At 27.2% G+C, this 27,223-nt stretch overlaps 1 protein-coding gene across 2 annotated transcripts in view; it reads left to right on the top strand.

Annotated features, from left to right (window-relative positions):
• LOC100166470 (diuretic hormone receptor) overlaps positions 1-21,804 on the top strand; it is a 54,218-nt gene extending 32,414 nt beyond the window's left edge. For both annotated transcript variants that reach the window (XM_001944807.5, XM_016804918.2), the window contains 11 exons: positions 489-594; positions 777-939; positions 4,535-4,733; positions 4,817-4,904; positions 6,159-6,252; positions 6,478-6,558; positions 17,078-17,142; positions 17,222-17,356; positions 17,501-17,689; positions 18,748-18,905; positions 20,391-21,804. In XM_001944807.5, the coding sequence (XP_001944842.2) occupies positions 556-594; positions 777-939; positions 4,535-4,733; positions 4,817-4,904; positions 6,159-6,252; positions 6,478-6,558; positions 17,078-17,142; positions 17,222-17,356; positions 17,501-17,689; positions 18,748-18,905; positions 20,391-20,583 (1,404 nt within the window). In that variant the 5' untranslated portion in view covers positions 489-555 and the 3' untranslated portion in view covers positions 20,584-21,804. The remainder of the gene's footprint in view (positions 1-488; positions 595-776; positions 940-4,534; positions 4,734-4,816; positions 4,905-6,158; positions 6,253-6,477; positions 6,559-17,077; positions 17,143-17,221; positions 17,357-17,500; positions 17,690-18,747; positions 18,906-20,390) is intronic.
• The last annotated feature ends 5,419 nt before the right edge of the window (positions 21,805-27,223 follow it).

The raw sequence follows: 27,223 nt of genomic DNA, 5'->3' as shown, positions 1-27,223 counted from the left end.
ATATTGTAATTTAATTTGTCTTTATATATTTATAAACACTATGACTTAATGAAATTATAATTAAAATATTAAATAAGTTAAGCTATGACACCAGCTGTAAGTTAGGCCATATGAGTAAAATCAAAACCTTAGAAATAATATTATTATGGCTGAGCGATAAGTAAATTATATTTATGACGTTGATTTATGAGAAGGATTCACTGCCTTCTGTACATTTAGTTTTTCAGGTGCACCGTGATAAAGTCACTGTGGATTATCTTTGTTGATTAAACGGTTTGCCTCTTAAATATTTAGTATACTTATTATGGTATATTTTATGTATTCAATATACGTATGTATAATACATTGGATTTATATATTATAGTAGATTTGAAAAAAAATATTTATATACCTTCCATTAATAATCGGGTTTCGACGTTTTGTATACATTGTAACATCCTTGTCAAACTACAATTAATTTAACAGAATAAATGGGTTTTTTTTTTCAGAAAATTAAAACGCAAAGATAATATTTATTTTTGATATCCATAATCAATTTCAGCATGAGAAATCAGTATGGATTATTTCAATGAAACTTGGTCACCGAACGAAGAAGTAAGAATTTTTATATTTTCCATTATCCAAAAATTAAACGATAATAGGTTTATTATAAGTGGGTGGCTGACATTTAATAAAATGTCCACTTTATCCTACAAATTCTAGATAGTAAGGTGATTATATTATGATAATTCAATATAAAATGTAATAATTTCTATTGATGAATACCTACTTTTTAGGCTGCTCTGAAATGCAGGTCTTGGTACGAATGGGATGATCGTTGGATAAACGGGTGTAATGCATCATCAGATTCACTGATATGTTGGCCTCCTACACCGGCTGGTGTAATCGTATATCAGCCATGTTTTCAAGAGCTCAGAGGAATTTTATATGATACAACTAGTAAGTAAATAACGAACCTGGTAAAATAATATTAATTAAATATTTATTAACATATTATTATATTATAACCGCTAAAATATTTTCGCTGGACCCGATAAACTTAGAATATCATACAAATACAGATTACTCAATTAATCATGTTAAAAAGATTTATTCCTCAAAATAAAAGAATACAATAATTAACTTTCACCAATCACCAACGTGCAAAAAAATATGAAAACCAAAAAAACTAGGTATTCATGTCTTCAATTTTGTTTAGCAAACATCGGTTTTAGTATTAATTTTTTTCTGTTCAAAAATAACTTAAATTTTTTTACTGGTTTATACTTATAAATTGTACCTAACATACATGTTGACAGGTTTTTATTTAACTAAAATATTTCCGCTGTGAAATTTTCACATTTTATCATTAAATATTTGAAGGTAAGGCAGTAGGTAAGGAATATTTATAACTTAATACATGTAAGTGATGTTATGCTATATTGGGTAAGTACTAGGTACTTATATTTCTTTTTATTGAACTTAATCCCGGCAACTATGGTCATTAACTGTTTTGATGTTTTTGTATGGGGGGGATGGTTGGATAACGGTTGGTTGAAACACGTTTTTAGGTTTGGCAGAATTTCAAGTTGGGCACCCGTAGGTTTCTGCAATGCCCGGGTAGGGGCTGGCGGCATCTCTCTCCGGACACCGTGACTGCCCCAAGAATAATGCCGCCCGTGGCCTGTTTCGAACCGGCGTCGGTGCGCATCGCAACCGATGCCTTAGTCTGCTCGGCCACTCCGTCCCCCGGTACTTTTATTGTATTTTGATTCACGATACATAGTATATACCTCATAATTACAGTGGCGTAATTAGGAATTTGGTTTGGGGGATATACGTTTTTAGCAAACATTAATATTCATTACCAATACTTTGATCAAAATGTTAGTAGTAAAAAAAAAGTTTTGGGGGATCTATCCCCCTAATCCCCCTCATAATTACGCCCCTGCTCATAAATGCAATAAAGTATATCGTTGTATAAATTATTTCTCACGGAACCAGTATATTAAAAATAAGCACGTCACACTCATAATAATATTTATGTTAAAAAGCAATAAATATATTTCTTGGTATGCACTAATAAACGGTTATTATTGATGGACTCAAAAACAAATAATATTTGAAAATAACAGAAATTAAACTGTAATATCTTGTCTAGGATCATTTTTTTAAAATTATTTGCTCAACATTTTACAATTTGTTTCCAAGTATTTACGTTTATAGGTATTAATAATATTAAAACAATATATAATAGTCTGATTATACTGAACAATTTGTGGAGTATTTTTGTTTTATTTAATTTTGATTGTCCTATAAAATAATACTTTTATATAATCTTTAAATACCTATTATTAGGCTATTTAACCATAAAGGCTTATTTGAGACTACTAAAAATATTAATAGCATACTATTTTTTTTTTTGTATTGATATTAAGCCGGGCAATTATGGTCATTAGATTTTTGTAGGGGGCAAGGATTTGCCACCAAAAATTCGGGTGGTCACCCATGAAATAGTGACACCGACTGGTGCTGGCACTCAGAACACGTTTCGTGATTGAATGCAACCACCGCGGTACACCAAACCACGTTATATTTTACTATATATTACCTATATATTAATAAAATTGTATGTAAGATTTTATTCAGCGTCATGAGTGAGTTTTTTTTGTTGTTGTTCGAAAACTGCTTTTATGATGTTGTTATACATTATCCAACTATGTGACGTCGTGATATTTGTATTTGTATGCTACGTATTCAGTACCTATTCGGTATTCCTACTTCTGACATTGAGACGAATAAACCGGATACGGTAATTAAAAATGCTGTGTGTTTGTCAAAATAATTTCGTACGTATTCATGATCATAAATATAGTCACCATAAAAAATAATGATGTCTTTGAGTAGCTGAAATAATAAATATAAATTAGTTCAACAAATTATACACACCATTATAATATTATATGTGTACAATATGAATATTTCGTATGTCTGTTAACCTATACTCTTTCAAAAATATTACAACTATTATTAATTGTATCTATCTCTCATTGATTAATTCATTGATTTAGAATACCAATTGGCAATTAGCAAAACATACGGCACGTATCTATTTGTGGAGTAGATTCAACTTTTTTTTATAAATTGAACACATTTCTAAAAAGTGTAATGTAAAAAATAGAAAAATCAAGGCAACAAAACTTAGATACGTCTATTAAACAGTGACAACGTAGGTTACAATTATACAGTATAAATGGATACCTATTCTCAGAACTCTTTATGAAAGTTTCATATTATGTACCAGCGCTTCAGACACTTTTAAAACTATGGAAAAGAGCATTTAGATTTTATGGGTAACATAAAAAATGTTTAATAAAAGGATTTAATTATTATTACACAATAAAAGGGAATTGTTTCTGGTATACGTCGAAATTATATACTATTTGGCACAAATTCTAAAACAGTTACGTACAAAATTATACATCCATTTAAATTATATTTTATAATAACATAGTTATCCCATTTATTTCCCACAAAAACTATTTTAGACGCGATTTTTTTTTTGAATAAATAATGTCTAGGTATTCAGAAATTTAATTGTATTATCAATTTGCAACAAATTTCTAAGACCACGTTCTGACCAGGATTCATTTGATTATGTTACTGCTCGTGAGGGCAAATTAGAAACGTATTTTTCCGACAAATATGTACTTAGTTTGGACACGATTTTTAGTAAACTGTTGAGAGTAATAATATAAACGAAACAAGATATTATCATGTAAATCATTCGTCTTACTTCACTCAGACAGTAGTGGCTTATGATATTATATTTAGAAAGTAACATCAATTTTATATTCCTAAAATTATTTTCTAATTGAACCGACAGGTGTTTTATACTTGGTATAGATTAGAGGAATTGATTAAATTGTGAAATTTTTTTTTGAAATTCAAAATACCATATTTTATACTCGATATCTGATCTATATAATCTATTCAAACTAAAATAATATTTTTCTTGGACGATGTTACGAATGTTTTATGGATCCATCATACCTTTTCTATTTTTGAATATGATATAAGTTAAAACCTTCCTATCTATGGGAGAACCTTTGTTCTGGTATTCATCTTAAGATTCATCTGTTGGTTCCTTGTAAATACATAAGGTAGTTATGGTAATATATAATTTATGCTATTTTCTCCGGAATTTTTAATATATTTCATTTTTGGATTGATTTTCAGTTTAGTCAGATTTTAGTTTTGCTAATAACTTAGAGAGTCTTAATTTTCTGTTAATATTTAATACCCTTGACGACTGTCTTTTCTGGCAATTTGAGTTACGACTTTTACGTTGTAAAGTGGGTTCTTAGTGTTGGCCAACAAACACAATTAAAAATGTTTAGCATGCAGAGAGGATTTTATATTTTTTGTATGAAAATTCAAAGTAATTTTTAACTAATAAAGATAGTCAATATAAACTAACTATAGCTATAAATGTGGAAAAATACTGTGGAACAATATTATATAATTATTATTTTTATTTTTAATTATTATTTAGAAAATGCAAGTCGGATATGCTACGAGAACAATACTTGGGGCCTAACCGATTTTAACGACTGCACGATTCTTGGTGAACCAAAAGCAGTGACATACGATGAAGAAGGCACTGTTGATACAATCATTTATTTGTATATAGCTGGTCATTGTTTGTCATTGATAATGACATCACTGGCCATTTTTGTATTCTGCCGATTTAAGTGAGAAGTACAATACAAACGAGCTACTTTATCGAACAATAATATTTATAATCCTGTGTCTTTTGTATATTATTATTCCATAGAGAACTTAAATGTTTGCGTAACAAAATCCACTCGAATTTGATGGCATCGTACTTATTAGCAGGCATCATGTGGATACTTAACTACACTGTATGTATACAATTAATTAATCTGTATTTTGTGATATAACCTATTTAATTTTCTAAATCAAAGTCCAAAATACTCGTAATGCGTTCGTAAAGTTGTTTAAAATAATTACACTTTAATTTGATAATGTCGTGAAACGAAAATGTATTAAAAATTTAATAATAACTTTTCAAACAAATTTTGCTTATTGAAGAAAATACATTTTCAAGGTTTATGATAAATTATTATATCTATTGTATTAAGCTCAATGTGTATAATTAAAATTAAAATATATATTTCAAATATTAGTATTAATACTAATAGTATTCGAAATAAAAACTATTTTGTACAATAATAAGTCATTATGATAATAAAGGTTATACCTACCTAAATGTTTAACAATTTTAAAAAATTGCAATGATCAAACAGATGTAATTTATAATACCTATTTTAAAAATAATAAATAAATTTGCATGATAATAAAAACTATGATATGAATATCTGATTAGAGCCTATATCGATATGAATAAAATTATAAGCATTTCTTGAACATTACCATAATTAAAATAATAAAAATTCATGATAATAGTAAGAACAACCGGTCGTAATATATTATGATATGTCTGGACTCCGAATACCACTTTGTTTGTCGCTGCACTAAGTTAATGTTGGTATATGATATATACATATTACATACCTATAGACTTAAACTTGATTATAATATTATACTAATTTAAAGTACCGTATCATGGGAAAAAAATTATATTTTATATTTTTATCCAATGAAAACTACCTATCACAATATAATGTATTAACACCTACAGAAATTAGTATTATCGAAAATATAATCGTTCTGGTACATCATATAATGCAAAGTGGTCAAATCGTTTGTACTGAGCGGGCCAATTTACACATTATATAAACACTTCTATTATTATTATATAGGTATATTTAAAAAAAAATCTATAATATTGATAACTGAGTACTGTTAATTTTGAAGGTTAAAGATTATTTTTTAATACCTATTGATATTCTGGAATGCTAATAATAGATAAATCTCATTTCTGCGCTAAGATTAAAATTGTATCATTCTATATATTATAATTATAAGTTTATAAGTAATAACTATAATATATTATATGACCATCATATATAATATATTTGATAAAATCAAATAAAATTACGAAATAATTTTAATTAGAGTAAATATTTATATACCTCTATATAAAAAATGTTAATACTTTAATTGTTTTAATCAGAAAAATGTTTATTTTACAGAATTTGACCGACACGGGGACATTTAAATGTGCTTTGTTGGTGTTACCACTTTACTATTTCACCATGACAAATTATTTTTGGGCGTTTATCGAAGGTAAATATCGTAATATAAATTAAATTATTATCACTAATCCTAAAATAACACACGTACACTCAAGAGACACAACCGTGTATTATTATTTGTTTTATTTATTTATGTGTGCATTTTGTTTTTGTTGATTAAATGACTACCGTGGTCAAAATTAACTTCAAAACTCATAAATTAAATGTATGCATAAAATATTTACACGATTTTAATACCTAATGAATCGGTTTTCAGGGATGTATTTATTTATATTGGTCGTAGATACATTTTTTACAGACAGAGTGCGATTGCGAACATATATGGCTATCGGATGGGGTAAGTTTTGTATTTTATGTGCCGTTAATCATTATTAAATAAGATTAAAATGCCTTATCATAATTTAGTACAAGTTGAAGGTCATACAATTAATAATCCAAAAAATATAAATTGTTGTTATTATTTAATGAGTTCTGTCAAATATCGCTTAAATGTGTTTACGCTGATCACTGTTCAGAGTAACTATATTCAAATAAAAAGGCATAGTTAACTTACTATAAAATATACCTATATGCACAAAACAATGGGTAATATATACCTACCTACTGTTTAAAATATTAAATCAAATATTTGAGGACGATGACTTCTTCTTGACAATAATGTATGCATTAAATGTTCAAAACAAATTGACTACCTAATTGATATAACGATACCATAAGTAACTTATAAAGATTAGTTTTTAGATTTAATATTTTTATATTCATAAAACCAACAAGTTACATGAATGATGGAATGACACTAAGTATGATACGATTGGTAATAGTAAATAAAAATTAATTCTTATGCATAAGCTCAAAACACATACTAATAAATCATTGTATTCTTTATAATATATTTTAATACTTAAATACAAACGATTACACAACTTGGATTTGATTCACTTTATACATTTTTTATAATGTTAACGTTATATAAAACTGATTTTTTACTATGAAAATGTATGTGGGGTCCTTGATTCTTATAAATTGCAACAGGTAGTGAAATCCCATAACCAATTCATTACCTTTTTTCTGCGCTTAGAACAACCAGCTAGGTATTTATAATTCCCCATGATTTACATGTCTGACACAGTTATTTTATTTGAGCAAACAAATTATGGAAAATTGTACATAAATATTACCAGACACTATAAAATCAAATTGTTTACTTGATTATCTCGACCATTTTTCTCAGCGATACAATTTTATATACATTTCTTACCGTCAACTTTAGCTACGTTTTTTGTCATGCATTTTTTTATGATATTTTACAATATTTTAACGTCTACCATATACCTCATTACAAATTTCAACCAGCACGATAAAAGCAACTTTTTAACTTATTCATATTTAACCTTTTATGCTTACAATAATATTCATATTCACATAAATCAGTTAATTCTGTCGATGTAACAACACCGGTAATGGTCGCTCATCGATTTTATACAATATATCGTAAGTTTCGATATAGATTTTTATTAACGGGGAAAACAGGAAATTATTTTTGGTACAATATTTTTTAAATTTGTGTTTTCGCAGACTACAGTTTCATACCACATTCTACCTGTGCCACTCAAATTATATTCCCCAGTACTTCAACTAAATTTATTAAAAATATGTTTTTATTGATTTTATTACTTTACGGACTCCTTAAAATTATGCACTCGGAATAAATTCACTTAGGTACCTCAGAGTGGGCTCAGACAACTACATACGTATATAATATAATATCCAGCGAATATCTATTGAAAACTTACAGATAGTACCTAAATTGTTTTATAATATATCAGCTAACCTTTTTGTTTTGCTATTTACTATTAATGACTTATGTTTGATATATTATTTTGTATATATATTATATATTGTATCGATTTAACTCACAATAGTGTCAATTATTTGTTATTATATAATGTTTTTTTCGATTAAAAACAAAATTAGCTAAATAGATTCTAGACCATTTTTTAACATGTTTGCTGATTTAAAACACTAACGATAAATGATAAAATTATTTTGAGATTACCTAATGTACACTAATAAATCGTAAATATAACATTATGTATGGCGTCAGTGGTCATGGCCCAACTTGTTTTTTGAAAATAACTTTATTATAAGCATGAGTATATTCAAGCCATGATTGTAAGTAAATGTATATTAGGGTGCCACTATATTAAATAATTATGATGTTGAGGCCGCAAAGTTTTGAAATTTCCCGACCACATTTTAAAAACTTCGACGCCACTGCGCCCAACACACACTATATAAGACGTTATATAAGACGTAAATGTGAACTTTTTGGCCAATATATTAATTATAATTAATATACGCCAATTTCTGTCGAAATATCTCTATTATGGCATTTTATGCAACAAAATATTATTAAAAACTGAAAAACTACCCATTATGTAAAACGTATCATTACGAATTCAATAATGGTTTTTATGTTTTGGGTGCATTTAAAAATGTTCTGACTAATCGAAGTAGATGGTATATTTTGCAAAAACTATAATATATCAAAATAATATCAAAGTATGATGATGTACAACGCTGCCAAGAGTTTCAGAGACTATTAGATAAGTACTAATATTTTCAAGTTTGCGTTGACCATGGTATTTGATTTAGGTTTGTTGCTGTTTATGTTAGTGTGTCACTCGAGACTGTTGGGGTTACTATGGGTATTAAGAGTTCTAATTAATTCGGGTGCAAAACCCTAGTAAGTCGGTTTAAAAGTTGAATTTAAGTTTAAGTTCAACTATATTATTAGGTGTAGGTATACCTACTAATATTATTTGTTAAAAAATAATATATATAGATAGGGAAATGTTAAAAATATTAACTTGAAAAAAAACCAAATACCTAATGCATGATTTAAGTATTTTTAACGCCATCTTATAAACTGTAACCAATATATAATATAACTGGTAGGCCAAATTTTCTGCATCACGATTTTTTTTTTTCATTGTTCATAATATGGAAATAAAATAATAATTATGGGTACTAAGAGTTAAGATATGATATTACCAAGTGAATCGAAACACGATCATTAAATATATTAACTGTAATCGTTAGTTTTAATTATTATAGGATTCGATTATTTGATGAACTATTAACCGATTGGGAGAAAAAATATCAATATGTTTTGAAACGCGAGAAACCAAAGATAGCAATTTACTAAAGCATTTAGGTACCTTGCATTTTATCCAGAGTTACATTAACTTAAGTGTATGATTACTATATAAATCAATCAATATTATATTGTGTTTCATCATGGTTTTTGTTAGTTGTAACTTGTCAATTAATCTCACCATGGAGTTTTTAATTTTTATACGAGAGAAAATTATTATTATTATAATTATTTACATGTGGTTTTTTTTTTATATACATACCAAACCAAATCATGTATTTTACTATACATTTTTATTTTCCAAATTGTCGAGAAAAAAATCGTAATGATCAATTAGTTAGAATAACTTATTAAAATATTTTCTTTTGTTTAATGTGAATTCATTATTTTGCATTGCCAATTAACACAAACAAACATATCATCTAATAGAAAATATTGATAATGAAAAGGAACCACATGTATGTGTTTATTACATAGGTATATTTTTGCATTTTATGATTTTAATTACTGTTTTATATTTAGGACTATCGATTGTATTAAATTAAAAATGATAACAATAACATTCACACAGTGACTTGACATGTTAAACGTTAAAAGAAATGTGTAGCATATTTCTAAATTTCAAACAAACCTACAAAAAATTGTTGTGAGACATTGGAAACTTAACGTTAGTGATACTGGAAGATCTATGTACTCTCAATAAGTTTAGTAGGTATTATGTATAAGGATTCAGAAAAGTCTTTGTTACTCTTAGTAGCCAATGTTATTAATAGAATTGTAAAACTAAAATTAAATTTCTTTTTAAACTGGAAATAAAAACCCGTGGAAGGTACTGTGCAGTGGCAATTGGGCTTCATCATTGAGTAGGTTACTGTAATGGGTGTGTTAAATTTGAATTATTGCTATAACATTTTTATGTATTTTTATCTATAAAATAATTTGAACTTTCTAAACGCTTGTAAAAAAAATTGTAAGCAGGAATTTATTTTCTATATTATTATTATTAATATAGTAGGTATGAAAAAGAAAACTAATGAAGTACTTTGTATTATATTCTCAAACTTTTTTTACTTTAAAACAAATATTTTAACATACCTTCACAAATAAAAAAAAAATACCAATGTTTAAAAAATTATATTTCATTTAGTAAATCCTTATATAAATATTTAAAGTTTTTAACAGTTATAAATTTTTGAGCTACAAAAAAAAATCAAAATTGATTTTGTCAGAAACTATTTTTCTATAACAATTGTGGTTTTTCAACTGATTATTTTAAAGGTGTTGGTAATTTTTACATCCCAAAATGTATCAACTAGATCCAATTTACTACCAGAATCCACTTTAAAAGTTAGAGGTCGAACTAATTTTCTAACTATAAAACGTGTAAACAGATGATAAATAACAAAACACACTTCAATTCAAAATGTTTACATTCATCGACCTGCTCAGAAACTAAAATTACTCAAATTGCCTCTATGGAAAAAAATCTTAATAATAAATTAATAAAATATCTATGTGTGGTATTATGAAGCGATAAAATGATGCTTTATGGAAATGTATGAAGAGAAAAATGATAGTCTTGTTAGTAAAGTTTTAATGCGTAAGGCGTAACCACTTCAACATTATTCGCGGATGTTTTAAAACCAATCGCGTGTTACTATGTTGGGCATTAGTAGATCAAATTATGAGAAAATTTTACATTCTGTACAGATACATTAATCTACATTAAAATAAAAAACAAATACAAAATTATTTTCATTAAATATGTTAATTTCTATGTGACATTTAGGTAATTGCTATCAAGCGGATGTATACCGAATTTACATAATTGAATAATCAAAACATTATTTTATTTACTACCTATCGATATAATTAAAGTAAACATATAAGCCTTAAGAATTAAGCTTATCAGCTATAATAATAAATTGTATTCATTTCACTCAAAAATATTTTGTACATACTACAGAAATTATTGGTAAAATTATTAAATAATATGCTGATACTGGATTATTATTTATAACTTTAAAAATTACCTAAGGTAAGTATTTTATAAAAAAAACTGCCTGAAATGGTTAATTTAACTAATATTATACCTTGTCTGGCTTATACCCCTGGAATCTGAATTTAATTAATTATTCAATATTAATGAATAATAATTGTGTTTATTTTTAGTTAACAATAAATACTCTATTAATACTTTAAGCTGAATACAATTAGCCACAATCACTTCTTATATAAAATATAAATATAATGTGTTAATATTACCTAACCTTTTATGAAAAATCGCTTATACTCTAAGTGATCGTCAGTGACATTTTAATTTAGTTATTTATAACTACATTAAATGATCGAAGTAAAACTTAATATATTATTTAATAATTTAATTTTAATATGTTTTCAATGTATTTATTTTACCATTTCATAATATGAAAAGGTTAATCGTTGTGCGGTCCACAATTTAAAATAAAATACTTATTTGATTGCATTTATACGATGTGCTTAATATTGAATTGAAACAACAACATTATTAGTATATAGTAGGTATAGGTAAATAATTAATTTTTTATTTTAAAGCAATCTGAAGACTAAAATATCACGTTTTATCAATTATAATGCTACATAACTATTACTTATAGGCTCTGTGGATTTAAGAGATTGAACAAAACATAAAGCTAAAGGTAGTTTGATTTTGCACCAATAATATGCTACTCAATATTTTATGCCAAATATTCTCATGACCCTCTAAATGCATTGTCCATTTGTCCCGTTGTTTATTGTCAGTTATATAAAGGTAGACAAATGTTCATCATTCTGCAATGTCTTTCACTATCGCAAATTTTCCACAAAAATCTCTTTAAAACCATTTATATATCATTATTTCATACAATGACAAAACGATATTATAATTGAAATTGCTCTTTCTTCTAAGGCTAAAATCTTTATTTGTATTTGAATAGTAAAAACTAAAAGGTAGCAGTAGATTTTGTTTTTTCTTGGAAAATTGGATTTTTCTAAATAATTAAGTAATAGAATACAGTTATAGTATTTACACACTAATAGATCTTTGTGGAACAGTGAATTAATCGTGTTTAACTTAAGATATTTAAATTGTACTAAACAAACTAAATACGCTACCTATTAAGTGTTTTAAATATGGACGAAAATCATAGTTAATAGTTTTAAAATATAGTTATTATCGAAAATATTGATTTAAAAATGTATGTATTATTATACTATTGACCAATGATTTTCAAAACCCTAGAGATACACAAAAACATCCGAATTAAATCATAATTTATAATTTTTGGCTTTAAATTGATATTCCTAGTTTTTGGGGCTCCATATTTTTTTAAAAAAACTTAAGTGCTTCGGGAACTAAAAAGTTTGAGAATCGCTTCTAAAGGCAATAGTTAAGGTGTGTTTTCTTAATATTTCACTATTTTATATACTTTTAAAACTTATAAAAGTATAATATTTTTGTCTTATTTTTAATGTGGCATTTGTATTTTGCAGCCTTCAGAGATTGTTACATATTCGTTAGCTATTTTTTTTACTCATATAAAAACAATACATGTACCAATTCTACCTAGTATAGATCTGATAAAAATCAACGTAGTTGAGAAAATTTAAAAAAATTTTAGGTTATAACATATTTTTATGTTTATAAGCATGGTTACAATTTGTTAATATGAAAGCAACTGTATTTGAAAAACAATATTTTTCAGAATATATAAATAACAATTAAATTTCAATAATCAATCTGATATATTTTTATTAATACCTAATTTTATTATTCCAAGATTTTTTCAAACTATATCTATAAGATATTATATTATCTCTGGGCTAAATCGTTCTTTACATATTTTAGCTTTTGATTCACAGGCAAAAATAAAGGATTTTTGAATAAAAATTGATTTTGTGGTACTTTGTTAATGCCCCATTCACCCCTCCGCATGTTCATCACTGACCCCCACTTAATCCCTTGGGCATTCTAACGTTTTCGGTTATCCCCCTCTTGAATTTTTCCCCTATTTTCGATCGTGGAATTTCATTTGGTCAGTTTTATCACCCTATTTTAGATTTAAAATCTACACCAGCATTTAAGTTTTGGTAAGCAACTGATAAACATTATAAATGGTACCTACTATTATTTTTTTTTTTTTTTGTAATCTATTATACAATCTGTAAAACTTTATTTACAATACGAATATTATGTACTAAGATAAACATGACATGAGTTACACGAAAAAATAAGTAATCCAGCGGTTACACTTTATACATGTATATATATACAGATAGATTATGTGTATGTAAAATGAAGAAAAACTTTAACATTTTCTATTTATAGTAGTTTGTCCATAGTACAATATTTAATATATAATGTATAATAAGAATTTAATAACATTATTTGAAATTGTCCTAATATACATGGTAAAACTAATCCACTTAATTAATTCATATTATATTTTTTTATATATTATAATATATATTTTAATTTAATTGTAGTCCTAAGAATAAACAATTTCTTTCTACTTAATTAATATTCGAAAATATAAAGGGGTTATTAAAAAAAACCATATTGTATTTTATTTCTCTCGAGAGACTTCTTATTATTTTATTTTTTATTGTGACCCGTGGCGTCAAAGACCATTGGGGTTTAAAATGTTTTACAGCTGGTTTTGTGAGAACAATGAAATTAATATTATATAAATAAGTACCTACATTTAATATTATTTAAAAAAAGAACTTATTTTCTGTGCGTGGGTGATGGTTGTATAATGAATATTGATATTTGTCGTAGGATTATTAAATCCATTAGACTTTAAAATTAATATTCAATTTGTATGTAATTAATGACAACAAATTACCTACCTATTAGTAAAATAAATATTTGTTGGTTCGTATAAAGCTTGCATATTTTATTAGATACTTTTTATATTGTAAAACCAAAATTTAATTAGTGATCCAATCATAAAATGTAAAACAACTTGTATAAGTATAATTAATTTATTGTTATACACCTGTGACTTGTAAGAGTAAGACACGATGGTAAATTAATAACAATAAATAACAATATTGTTTTTTATATAAAAATCACTTGTAGTGGTTTGGGTGAGTCATCGTGTTATTGTAGCTCGCAGGATATTTTTAAGTGTTTAATTAAATATTAATATCTTATAGAAACAATTTGGTGCAATTTATTTTTATAAAATGCTAGCTGATCCTGCAGGATGGCGTTGCCCGTGACAAATTAAATAATACAATAATACCAGTGGATTTATCCTGTCATAACTCCGTTAAAATATTAAATATAAACTACACATGTTTTTAACCAAGTAATTTGGACGGTTTTGACCAAATATAAAATACAGATCTATAATTATATACAATCATAAATATTCATAATATCTATTTTATTTTGTTTAACCAATGGCAACCATTATACTATACAATTAAACAAATATTCGTTTTTTTGTGAGCCATCAAATTACTCTCTTCAAAATGCTAAATTTTAAAATTGGCTTCAATGTGCACACCCTCGCGGGTATTTAATGACCTATATACCAAATTTCAAAACTATAATAGTGCGATTGACTATTGACTTTGAATCGCTAACACACACAATACTCAAACATTTTTCTTTTTTATAATACAGATCACGAACATGCATATATTATTATAATATGATATGATAAAAACGTATTGTAAAGTTAAACGCGTCCATGTAACTAATATGTAATAAATAATATTTGTCGTTCTATATTGTATAATACTTTGGTTTATAAATTTTTCTCCGTTTCCAGTGCCCATATGCAATATTAAATGGTTATCATACTTGAGCCATCAAATTTTCAAGCTGTAATAACAACACGTACTGACTCGCTATTTTCGTCGATGTATTATACATTTATACATAATATAATATAATGTTATTGTCCTTATCAGATTTCACAATACATCTATTTGCGATGATTTCGTTAACTCGTATATGGTCCTATACTTATAAAAAATAGAATAAAATTTCCGTCGACAAAACATTCGCTAACAGTGCCCATGACGGTGTATAGGACACTGTCTTAACAGAGTAACATGCGTAATGTTATATTCAGCGAAATAGCGATAGCGTACTCGATCGGTTATTTCACCTTTTAATATAATAACCTACAGAGGATGTAATATACGATGCAAATAAAATGTTTAAAAAAAAAAAAAAAATGATAAAACGCGAAAACCTTTTGCAAATGTCCGTGCGTGTCTACTTCCGGGTTTCCGAAGATATTTATTTACCTTGTTGTAAATAAGTTAGGAGTGGTCAATTTTTTTTTAATATAGATCGAAATACTTACAGAGAATATATTTTTCCATTCGGAATCGACTTACATAAAAATATTTATACGTTGGTAGGTACTTACCTAATATAATTGTGACTCGTAAACTAAATTTATAATAATACATTTTTGAAAGGGGTATTCAAAAGGGATATTCAACTTTTAAATCATCAACGAACAACCGTTTGGCTTCTCCTGATATATTGTAATATTGTTTGAACACTCATTAATGGGTCCCGAAGCGCGGACCGTTGTCGGTGCATGACATCTGCTTGCGTAGAAATTTACTCTCTGCAGTCGATTTATCGCTACCTGAATTACGGTGGCTTATGACACGCAACGCATTACTGTACGCATGTTATCAAACAAAAATAAAATGGCAGCGTAAGGGTACGGTCCATATCAATGATATGATATCATAGTTATATAACAGGGGTGGCCAAACCACGGTTCGCGTCATAGACTTTTGCGGCTCGCATTTTAACGTAATATTAGACGTAAATTAATGTAAGAGCCAAGATGTAAAAAAAAAAGGTCATATAATACCTTTATAATAATATGAACTTTTTTTTTTTTTACATCTTGGCTCTTCAATTTTTATTAATATATTTGGTGGCTAGCGAGTTTCTTCTCGCTGGCCACCCCTGTTATATAATATAATAGTATAGCCAGTATAGGACGTCACCTTACGCTGCCATTTTAATTCTTTACCGTGATAAAATGATATAATTGGGGTACCATTGGAATAACTTTGTATATTTAAGCCATGACTGTACGCAGACACTATAGTGAGAATTGAGTTAAGCTACTAAAATATATATCGTAGCAATAGAGGTAACTAGAGGGTTATTATTTTTTGCTGGGGGGTGGCTACATATTTTAACTTAAAATTTGAACGCAATTAGATATTTAAAAGGAGAATAATGATTTTTTTTTGTAATTTAAAAATATTATAATAATATAGGATGGACAGACCATTTTTGGTAAGAATCGTTTTTTATATACAATGATTTTATATAATTGATACAAATTATTTAACACATCTATTATAGTGACCCACACGGCCACACAACACCTACAGTACGGTACAGTGGTACCTACCTTTTTACATTACATACATACATACATACATACATACATACATACATACATGCATATATATATACATAAATACATTGAAATTTGTCCGTTTTAATAATGAATACCTAATAATAACTAATAAGTATGTCGAATTTGAAATTAATAATTATTGAGCTAAATCCTCAATCAGCTACGCAGCTTCAGAAGATGATACTGTCGATAGACATTTATCACTGTGTATAGTCTTGATATCTTAATATATACCTAATATTAATGAATTTACATTTTAGGAATACCGTTAATCATTATTCCCACTTGGTGCGTCACAAGACTTTTGGTGCCGACTAAAAACGACGTAAGTAATCATTGGATTCCTCGCACGTAGAACAGATAATAATAATAAAAATAATAATTTATGCTAATTTTTTATCTAGTTAGATTTGTACAACCAGATCACATACGAAAGATACTGTCCCTTAATGGCCTCATACGTAGACGATTGGATATACCAGTCACCGATAGTTATCGTTTTGCTGATCAACTCCATATTCCTTGTAAAAATTATGCGGGTAAGTAATTTCGCTGAAAACAACAGTTTTAGTCTATAGAGTAGTATATAGACCTTATACTTATAAGTTATAATAGTATAGTCTATATGCAATAGTCAAATATTAATTATTATGACGTTCATTTTTATCACCTATTTTCGTAAGGTGCTGATAACAAAGATAAGGTCTACCAAATCCGCAGAAACGCACAACTACAAAAAAGCCACCAAAGCTCTTTTAGTGTTGATACCACTACTGGGCATTACTTTTTGTTTGGATATGATCAATCCGAGTTCCACGGGACTACTGGTTAATATTTACAAATTCAGCAAAGTTGTAATTATCAGTACGCAAGTAAGCACAAGTCACTACTATTATAAATTATAATCATACATCTGCAATACCTACGTATAATATATTTTATATAATACAATATTGGACAAGAAAACGCACGGGAGAGGGATGGAAAATGAAGACACGAGTCCCCTGGACTTTTTTTTACTCATAGTATTTTGCGCTTACCTACTTTATATTATCACGCATAATATGGCAAGGGGTTTTTCGGCTAAAATGTGATTCGGACACAATATTTTCGGATTTTTGTATGCAATGATATGTCTAAATAGTAATAATAAAAGATATTTTGATCAAGAGTCAGATGAGAATGATTTTTTTTTTGGGGGGGGGGGGAAGGATGGATGCCAATACTCTATAGGTCGAATATCAAAGTAATCCCTTCAAAATTTGGGCACATTGAACTAAAATATAATTAACTTAACGTACGGATATGTGTTATGCAATAAGTTTCACCCATAGGTAAGCACATTCACCGTCATAGATATTAAATAATGAATGGGCCACTTGTGCTTATCATACGGGAACGAACATGAAAATATTTTGAGGTCATAGAGGTCTTAACACTGTATATTATACATAGACATATTAATAACAATTTATTTGTTAATATTTCTATAATATTATACGATTATTAGGTACATATAATTTATGATAAGATCTCTACCAGAATTCTGAGTGCCAATGATACAAATCAGTGTTTCTCTCTTCCCCATTCAAGAACATTTTCTTCAACTTTATTAATATAGCCATGACCTGTCCATTCTTTAATAACTACGGACATTGGCTTCTAGAGGTTAATGACCCAGAAACTTCAATAACACCTCAAATTGTGTGCATATCCATGTAAATAGTAGGTAATAGCCACTTTACTTTGTATAATGATAGCCCCTTCAAGAATTCAATTGAATGCCCGCTTATACCGTACGTGATCGCATTTTACCCTAATACAAACATCATGTTTGAATCTGTTACTATACTTACACAATTATAATAATCATATTTGAATATCACTGTACAACTTATTTATTATTGTGTATTATCAATTTATCTGTTAGGGGTTCACCGTCTCGTTACTGTATTGTTTTTTTAACAATGAAGTTCAAAACACATTGAAATACCACATTACTAGATGGCAGACAAAGCGGAAATTCCTTGCTTCGAGAAAAAAATATGGCCGGTCCTGGTTGTCGGTAAAACAAAACAATATAATATGGTACGGACATTAATACATTATTTAACTAAATAAATATCTGTCATATACCTTTTTTATAGCTATATAATAACAAGATTTTTATGTATTGTCGATATAATCACATGTAGATACCTTACTAGTCTTACACTAGACAGCTTAATTAAATATATATTATTTGTAATACCATAACAATATTTCTAGCATTAACTGAAAACTATAAGAATATTTTTTTTTAGTACTTATTTAAATTTAAAACCTTATACTACATCATAGTAATATATAAGTACCATTTTCATTGCTATTAATCTTTACTAGTCAACGAATTACCTTTAACATAACAAGAGGCAACAAATCATATTACCTACGAGTAGAAGGGAGATGTTATTTTAATTAAAACAATGTTCCAGTAATAATTCTAAATGCATAAAGATTCTACAGTAAAAAGTTTTAAACATATGAAAAAAATAATATTTAATTAGAATAATATATTATAGCGGTAGTCACATATGGTTATATATTTTATGGTTGAAAAGTTGTTTTTATATTTACCAAAATTTCACTCCTTGTGCCACAATTTTTGTGCTATGATACCAAATTACCAACGTAATACTATTAAACAACAAAACCGTAAACTAACATGTAGGTATGATAGTGTACAATAATCTAAATTTAGAGTAAGTTGATCTGATAGATCTACTGATCCACTAAGGACCAAGATTTATTCAAATACTGACTTAAAAAAAAAAAAAACGATATGTATAAGCTATTAAGATCTATATTAATGGTTTTTTTTTACTTTTTGAATTACGTACCTATATTTTTATTTTCATATTCTAAAGAAGAATATTTTCATGAAAATTCAAATATAAATAAAATCAAATTTTAAACGATTAGTAGTTATAGTTATAAGTCATAACTTGTAAGTAGGTACCTAAGTAGATATTTAATATTTTAATAAGGGTGTAGAGTGACATAGAGGTGTACAGAAAAATTTCAATATATTAGGTACTTGCTTCGATCATTTTTATTTTAAATATATTTGATAAATACGTTCAAAATTCAAAATTTGAAGTTTATATATGAACATTTTTAGACAAATATTCTGCTTCTTTGGAATAAAATGTTTGCTATGTTTCAAAAACTTAAAAATAATATTATTTTCAAAAATGTCGTTTTTAAAAAAGTTCAATTTATGCAAAAAATATTTACAAGGCTACCTACCTAATGATATCGATGGATAATATTTTCTCCAAGCAAGTGAACCTTATATATTTTTTTTACCAAATTTACTCATTGTACCTATATACTTAATAGTAGTATGAACTTTAAATAAAAAAAATCGAAAAGTTAACCTATCCTATAAAATGATAAATTATACAATGTTATGTAATAAAGCTACGGCGTATGTGATGAAACTTCTGGTTTCGAGCAGAATATCTATTGAAAACCAAACCTAATTACCTAAATAATAATTTGTGTAGTAATCAAATTGAATTTAATACACAGTGATCATCAGCTGGACCCAAAAGAACTTATGCCATGGATACCAGCAAACAACGTTAGATCGTCTTCTTGCGTCAGCAACGGAACGACTACCTCTGCGTTGTCAAACATGAGACTGCCCCCGGACACGACTATAGAAATACCACCAGAACAACAACCACTTGAGGATTCAAAATATGTCGGAGCCAAACCGTGAACCATAATAATATTATAGTCGTTATATAGGGTTTAATTATATAACATAATAAACGCATAGAATACATCAATATTATACGTATAATATTCACAACATAATATGATATGTGATTATAATACGTAAAATATATTGTTGTAGTGAGCTTTTATTATTATTATTATTATTATTATTATTATTATTATTATTGCTATATAGTGAAATATAATATATATCAATAATGTATTTTTTTTTTACCCGCCAGAAAAATTATAATATTCAACACGGTATTTTATTCGATATTTTTTGATTTTGACTGCTATTTTGTTTCAATAAAATGTCGATATCCTATTTCTGTGAAACGTAAAATACTAATTTTATTACTATCATGTTAATACTGTGTTTTTGAAACATTTTTATTATTTTTGTAACGATAATAATTTATTAATACACCATGCATTTCCATATGGTCCTCTGTTCTTGATAAGTACTTACGTACATATTTTCATAGTAATTTTTAATTAATTAAAAAATTCTATAGTTGCATAATCATTTTTGTATAAAAACATATATCGCGTTAACTTATCAATGGAATGTACGAGTATATACGAGTATAACAATATTTATTGAAAACGCCTATATAATGTTATATTTTTTTGTACTTTAAGTACCTAATATTTAATAAGTAATAACGCTCACAACTGTCGATGACGATGTGTGCCAATGGTCTTATGTAAGAGTGTCCACCAACAACAATAAAAACTGTACCTAATGTAACATATTGAATCATCTTAACACTATATAGTATTATGTATTTGTATTTCATTATACATTTATATTATTATTTATTTTGTGACAAAGTAACGGAATGCAGCGATAAATGTATTGATGTATTGATTTTACAATTGTGTATGCTTTGTTTTTTGTCTGTATACACATAATATAATATATAGTAGAAACATTTTTCGATCATCAACTTGCATGATGAATTCTGATAGAAATTTGGATCTTGTTGGCATTTTATTATTATTTAAATGTATTCAATCTGTTTGCAAAATAAAAACAAGAAGTAATAAGGATTACATAGACAAGTATATACAAACATGAATCATGTGAAGAGGAGGCCATTCATTATCAGAACCTCAGAAAATTTTTTTTTTCTATATTAAGAGGTCTCTAGACCAGTTTATTTTTAATTTTGAGCAATTCAAATTGAAAACTCCCAGTGTTTTTCTAAACAATCAATACATCCAAACAAAATAGGATAACGAGAATTTTTACGCAAAACCAGTTTTCGACTTGATACTGTTTAGAATCTAAACTTTAGATAGACGTTAGACTTACACGTAGATATATCCATTTAAATATATTAAAGATACATAAGCTCAATTTTTTTTATAAGCATTTGAAGTTAAATTTATGACAAACTTAGTCAAATTCACAAAAATTTGCAAGCTATTTTATAGTTATAAATCTATAGTACTGTTAAATTGCTAATGCTTGATAATTTAATTCAAGGTTTCTCATAAATAGGTTATATGGAACGAAAAAATCTATAAAATATACGAAAATAGTTTTTTTTATTGATATTTTAAATTAAAATTAGGATAAAATTAGGTATTTAAATGAAGAATATTGATTTTAGTTATTTTGTTGAAATTTAAAAAATCGTGAGTAATTGAAACTTAAAACGTTTCTTAGAGCTTAGAGGTAGTGTATTTTATACTCACAAGTACATAACGAAATTTTCAAAACATTTAGATTAATTGCATGCCATTGCCTATTTATAGTTATTATAACGTATTGCTATAAATAATAAAATTAATTACTACAATAATAATAATTAATAGAAATATATTTTTACAATATGGGCTGCTAGATCGTCTCCAATTACAATTGATTATTTTTCGTATGCCATACTCAATGACGATATATACTCGGCTCCTACTGTACAGCAGAGTTGTTACCTACTTTTTAAGTTTTTTTATTTAAATGTTTTATTTTAAGTGTGTGGTTAAACTAATGATGTAAAAATGTTTACTTTAAATGAAACAGGCAAATTGAAATACTTCAACATAGCTATTCTCATAGGCGTGTTTACGGGAGGGGCTGGGTGGGCACTGCCCCCCCCCCCCGGCAGACTGTGCCTCCAACAAAATCATGCCAGGATAAAAAAAAAGTTGTGTGTACCCTGCAGTACCTATATATTTTGATTAATTGTAATTTTTTTAGTTTCGCATTTATTAATTAGTGATTTATACTGATTATATGATCATTATAATATTATGTTCATCAATTCTTTATAACTACGAGTACATAACATGCAATGGTACTGTTGTGCCCATTTGCCACGTCTTGCGCTGTGATATCACAGATTAAATACAATTTTATGTAACCAGTGATAATATTGTTTTATCAGCTGAAAATATCCAATATTACCGATTATCATTTCAAAAATGTGTTCAGATATTTTACGACTTGTTAAAATTATTTAAATTTTGTCAGAAACTCAAATTATTTATTACTGATTAGTTAACAGTTTTACAATTTGTATGTTGTTTACCTGGTATAATGGATGGAAAAGAAGTATTTTTATTGTTTTGACAATGGTTGTACTTTTTGATCATAATTAAAAAATATTCCTACCATTGTGAATTTTGTAACATAAAAAATGAATGTTTCTTCATGTTTCAAAAAAAAAAATAGGTCACTAATTTAAAAATTTGTTGTGCCCCTTCAGCCACCAAAGTTTGAAAACGCCTATGGCTATTATCTTTTGTAAAATAATATAGTCAGTATAATAGCTATAGTGGCTAACATTTTCAATATTAAACTATAAAGTTATTAATTTATAATATAACTGAATATTATATTAGGAGCTCCTTTTCGAATACGCAATCTTGGGCGAAATAGTAGGAAATTGATGGTTGATTATCTCATATATTTTAGGAATCGATTTAGGTACAAATAATAATATTGAATTGACATCGGTGATTTTAATACATCGTTTTAAGCTGTGTTATAAACTGTAATTTGTTTAACATATGTTTGATTTCTCACGAGCTTGAATTACAATAATGCTGTATTAATATAATTTTAGTTTATAGACAATTTAAAAAATAAAATTTTCTAAACGTAATATTGTTCGTTTTAATTAACTGGAGAATTGCATGAAAATAAGAGTTAGTAGGTACCTACCCTAATTTTTTCTATGGTATTCCAAACATTAGTAGAGAATTATGGTTAAATCAACTCTCATCTACTTGGCAGTTCTATGAATAAGATTAACAAGTCAAATATTTTTTTATTATATCTAATTATATTTTTTAATCAAACAATCGTAAAAATTTGAGAAACAATAATATTGGCTCAGAAAAAGTTTCTGAGAATACAATAGTAACCCTCAGCAGAACGCCATCCTATTCATTGTCAAGTGAAACTACAGTCACTACTCATCAATCTGATGGAATGGTAATAATATACCTCCTATAGTATACCTATTTGTGATTTTTTTTTATAGGTAGGTACTACCTATTGATGCCGTTTGATTCTTTTCAATATCTAAATATTTTTATTAAAATGCTAAAATAAATCTTTTTATAAGATTTTTAAAATTGTTTTCAACTCAAAAGTTATACAAACATACCTACTAATACTTTATTTTATTATATAAAATTCATAATATCAATGAGTTATATTCTCTTAACTATATGTTTAAACTTTTAAACACATTATATTTTGATATTATAAAGGGCATATGATCTTTTATGAATTAATTTGTATATCTTGTTAAATTTCTCACGATTACTAAGAAAACATGCATTAAGTAAATTATTAACGAACACTGAAACCGAAAACACTTGGCTGCAGCATTTATATTCATATTGTAATTACAACGCGAGCTCCAGCGTGAGCGTTTAGAAAGAGAATCATTTTTTTTTTTTTCATCCATTATTAAATATAACATAATATCAATATCAAACGGCTCAAAAACAAGAGTGGTAAATATAATTATGCGTGGTGTTTCGGGCTTAACCTATCAACCGCACGCATAATAAAACGGCATCGTAAACAATATATTAATAAAGTTCATTTTTCGCATTAATATATTACACGGATGATAACAGTATTAACAAAATAGATATTATGTGTGTTATTGATTTAAATCGTTCTGAACGGTGGAAATCGATTTCTAGCGCGCGCGGTGTGTGTACGTTGTTAAATGATTACGTTAATTATATTATCACGTAAAGGGTCGCGAGTGGAGTTTGGTAAATATAGGAGAAAAAAAACCAACCGATAAACTTTGAACGACACAATTTTACATTATTATTATAAAAATATATTATACTATGGTCGTAATAATAACACGACAGCGTGTCGTCGTCCGCGACGGGTCTCGTACAACGCATTTATATAATTATTATTATTATTATTATTATTATTATTATATCGTTTGTCCGGCGTGCTTGCGTACATAATAATAATCGCCACCGGAGCTTTATTGTTGTTCAGCAGACTATAAAATTCGCGGTGGTGTCCGTTTCCACGACAGGATTAAAATGATATTATCGCAATAATAATATATTATTATTATTATTTTGTACACAGTTTGAGCGCCTTGTATTTCGCGCAGTACGCTCCATTACGTGCACGGCGACCGCACGGGTTTGTTGCGGTCGTTCATTATCATATTATTATATTATTATTATTATTATAATGTACACACGGCGCCGTCTGTGTACGTATAATATACATAATATTATTATTGTTATTATTATTCCCAAACTGCTGTGATCGCGTCTAAGGCAAATAGTCGTGTACAAATAATTAATAAATTTAAGTGTTTAAAAAAATTAATAGATTTTTTGACCGCCGTTGACTAACTATTCGAGTACTTATAATAATATTATAAGAATATAATGCATAGCAAAATAGCGAGTCGCCCGGGTAGCCGAAAATCGTTATTTTTCCGTGTTCGAGCTGGGTTCGGTATGCATTCGTATTGTTATTAATATTTTAAGGACTATAATAATAAGGATTCATATTTCAAATGTCTACAGCTCACAATTATATGACGTATACTATGATATATTAACATTTTACAATGTTGGTTTTTGTTTTTGTTTTCGTTTATATGTGACTTTTTAAAAACCTGAATACTAGATAATAATGTAGATACCTAATATAACTTTATAAGTAACTATATTAGGTCATGTGCTTGTTATGTAATATTTAAGTTGCACAAATAAGTTTTTATGTTATTAAGAAAACATTCCTTGATACTAGAATTCACGATATTGTCTTTTTTATGCCTTACAAGAAACATGTCATTTAACAGTTAACTAATTCAAGGGGTTTTTTTTCATCATTTGACTTGATTGATTGTAAATAATATTTTTTTTACCGTAGGTTTCAATTCTTATACTATGTTATATTAAATAACATAAATATAATATTATTTAAATTATTTTCTGAGTTTTAATACTATTGCTTTATTGTACATAATTAAAACCTTTAGCTAACGTCATTTTTTCTTCAAAAAGGGCTGAGTATCTTAGTTTTCTCTTTATCGAATCTAATTCGACAAACTTAACTTAAATAATTAAAAAAAAAAATCTAGTTCATCCAACATTTCAAATAATTATTATTATCAGTCTTAGTATTACTAACGGAAAGAAACGCTTTAATGTAACAACAGAACTATATTTTTATAACAAGTACTGTAATTACATTATAATTTATTCCCTATAGCCAACAAAAGCACAATGTTTTCATAATAATAAATTAATGTACAACTGATAATTTACAATATTTATTATAAAAGAGAAAAACATAGGTAGGTACTAAGAGAGCGCAAACAATGCTAATATTATATCCGTATAATACTCGCCTGTAAATATGGTTTTATGTTTATACCTCTCCATAAATAATAGTTATAATAATAATATTATACGTTTTGTGTATCAATAATGTTTGTTTGTCATCCTGCAGTCTATTATAATAGTGATCATAGTGATCATACAGCATTACAGCGTAATATATTCATTCTGTTCATCATAAAGTCCGTAATGAGTTTTGCGAAGAATAGGTATTTAAAATTGAAATTCTCAGTTTCGTCAAACGATACTAATAGGACGAATTAATTAATTTAACTGAAACAAAATAAACAACCATCATCAATCAATATATTGATACTGGCAAGATCAAAGAATATTTTGAATATAATATAATAATATAAGGTATAGGTACTTTAACTATACGATTTGATACATTGCTATTGTTATTGTTGTGATAATATTGTTCGTATACATTAAATTGTAATAACAAGTGTATATAGGCATATGGCATTATTCACTACTTTGTCGAGTATCCAGAAGAAAGAGGGCTGGTAAAAATGATGAATATGACACTCGCCTATAATACTATATTCGAGTCTCTAATTTGTAAGTACCCTATCGGCCAGTGGTGCATTGGAAGCTCAACCAGGTTGGAGGGAAGCGATAAAAATGTTTTAATGCAGCTCTTGATACGAAGGGCTCCCCTTGACGCCCAACGATTTCATCGTTTTTTTTTTAACAGTCATTTTCATTTATTATTTTATTCTACGTCAATATATTATGACAATTTATTTTATTACTTAATATATAGGTAATATAAATCA

The sequence above is a fragment of the Acyrthosiphon pisum genome, chromosome A3 (assembly GCF_005508785.2).
Source record: "Acyrthosiphon pisum isolate AL4f chromosome A3, pea_aphid_22Mar2018_4r6ur, whole genome shotgun sequence".
Lineage (NCBI taxonomy): Eukaryota > Metazoa > Arthropoda > Insecta > Hemiptera > Aphididae > Acyrthosiphon > Acyrthosiphon pisum.
Note: the sequence above shows the minus strand (reverse complement) of the source record. Positions and strands in the feature narration are given on the sequence as shown.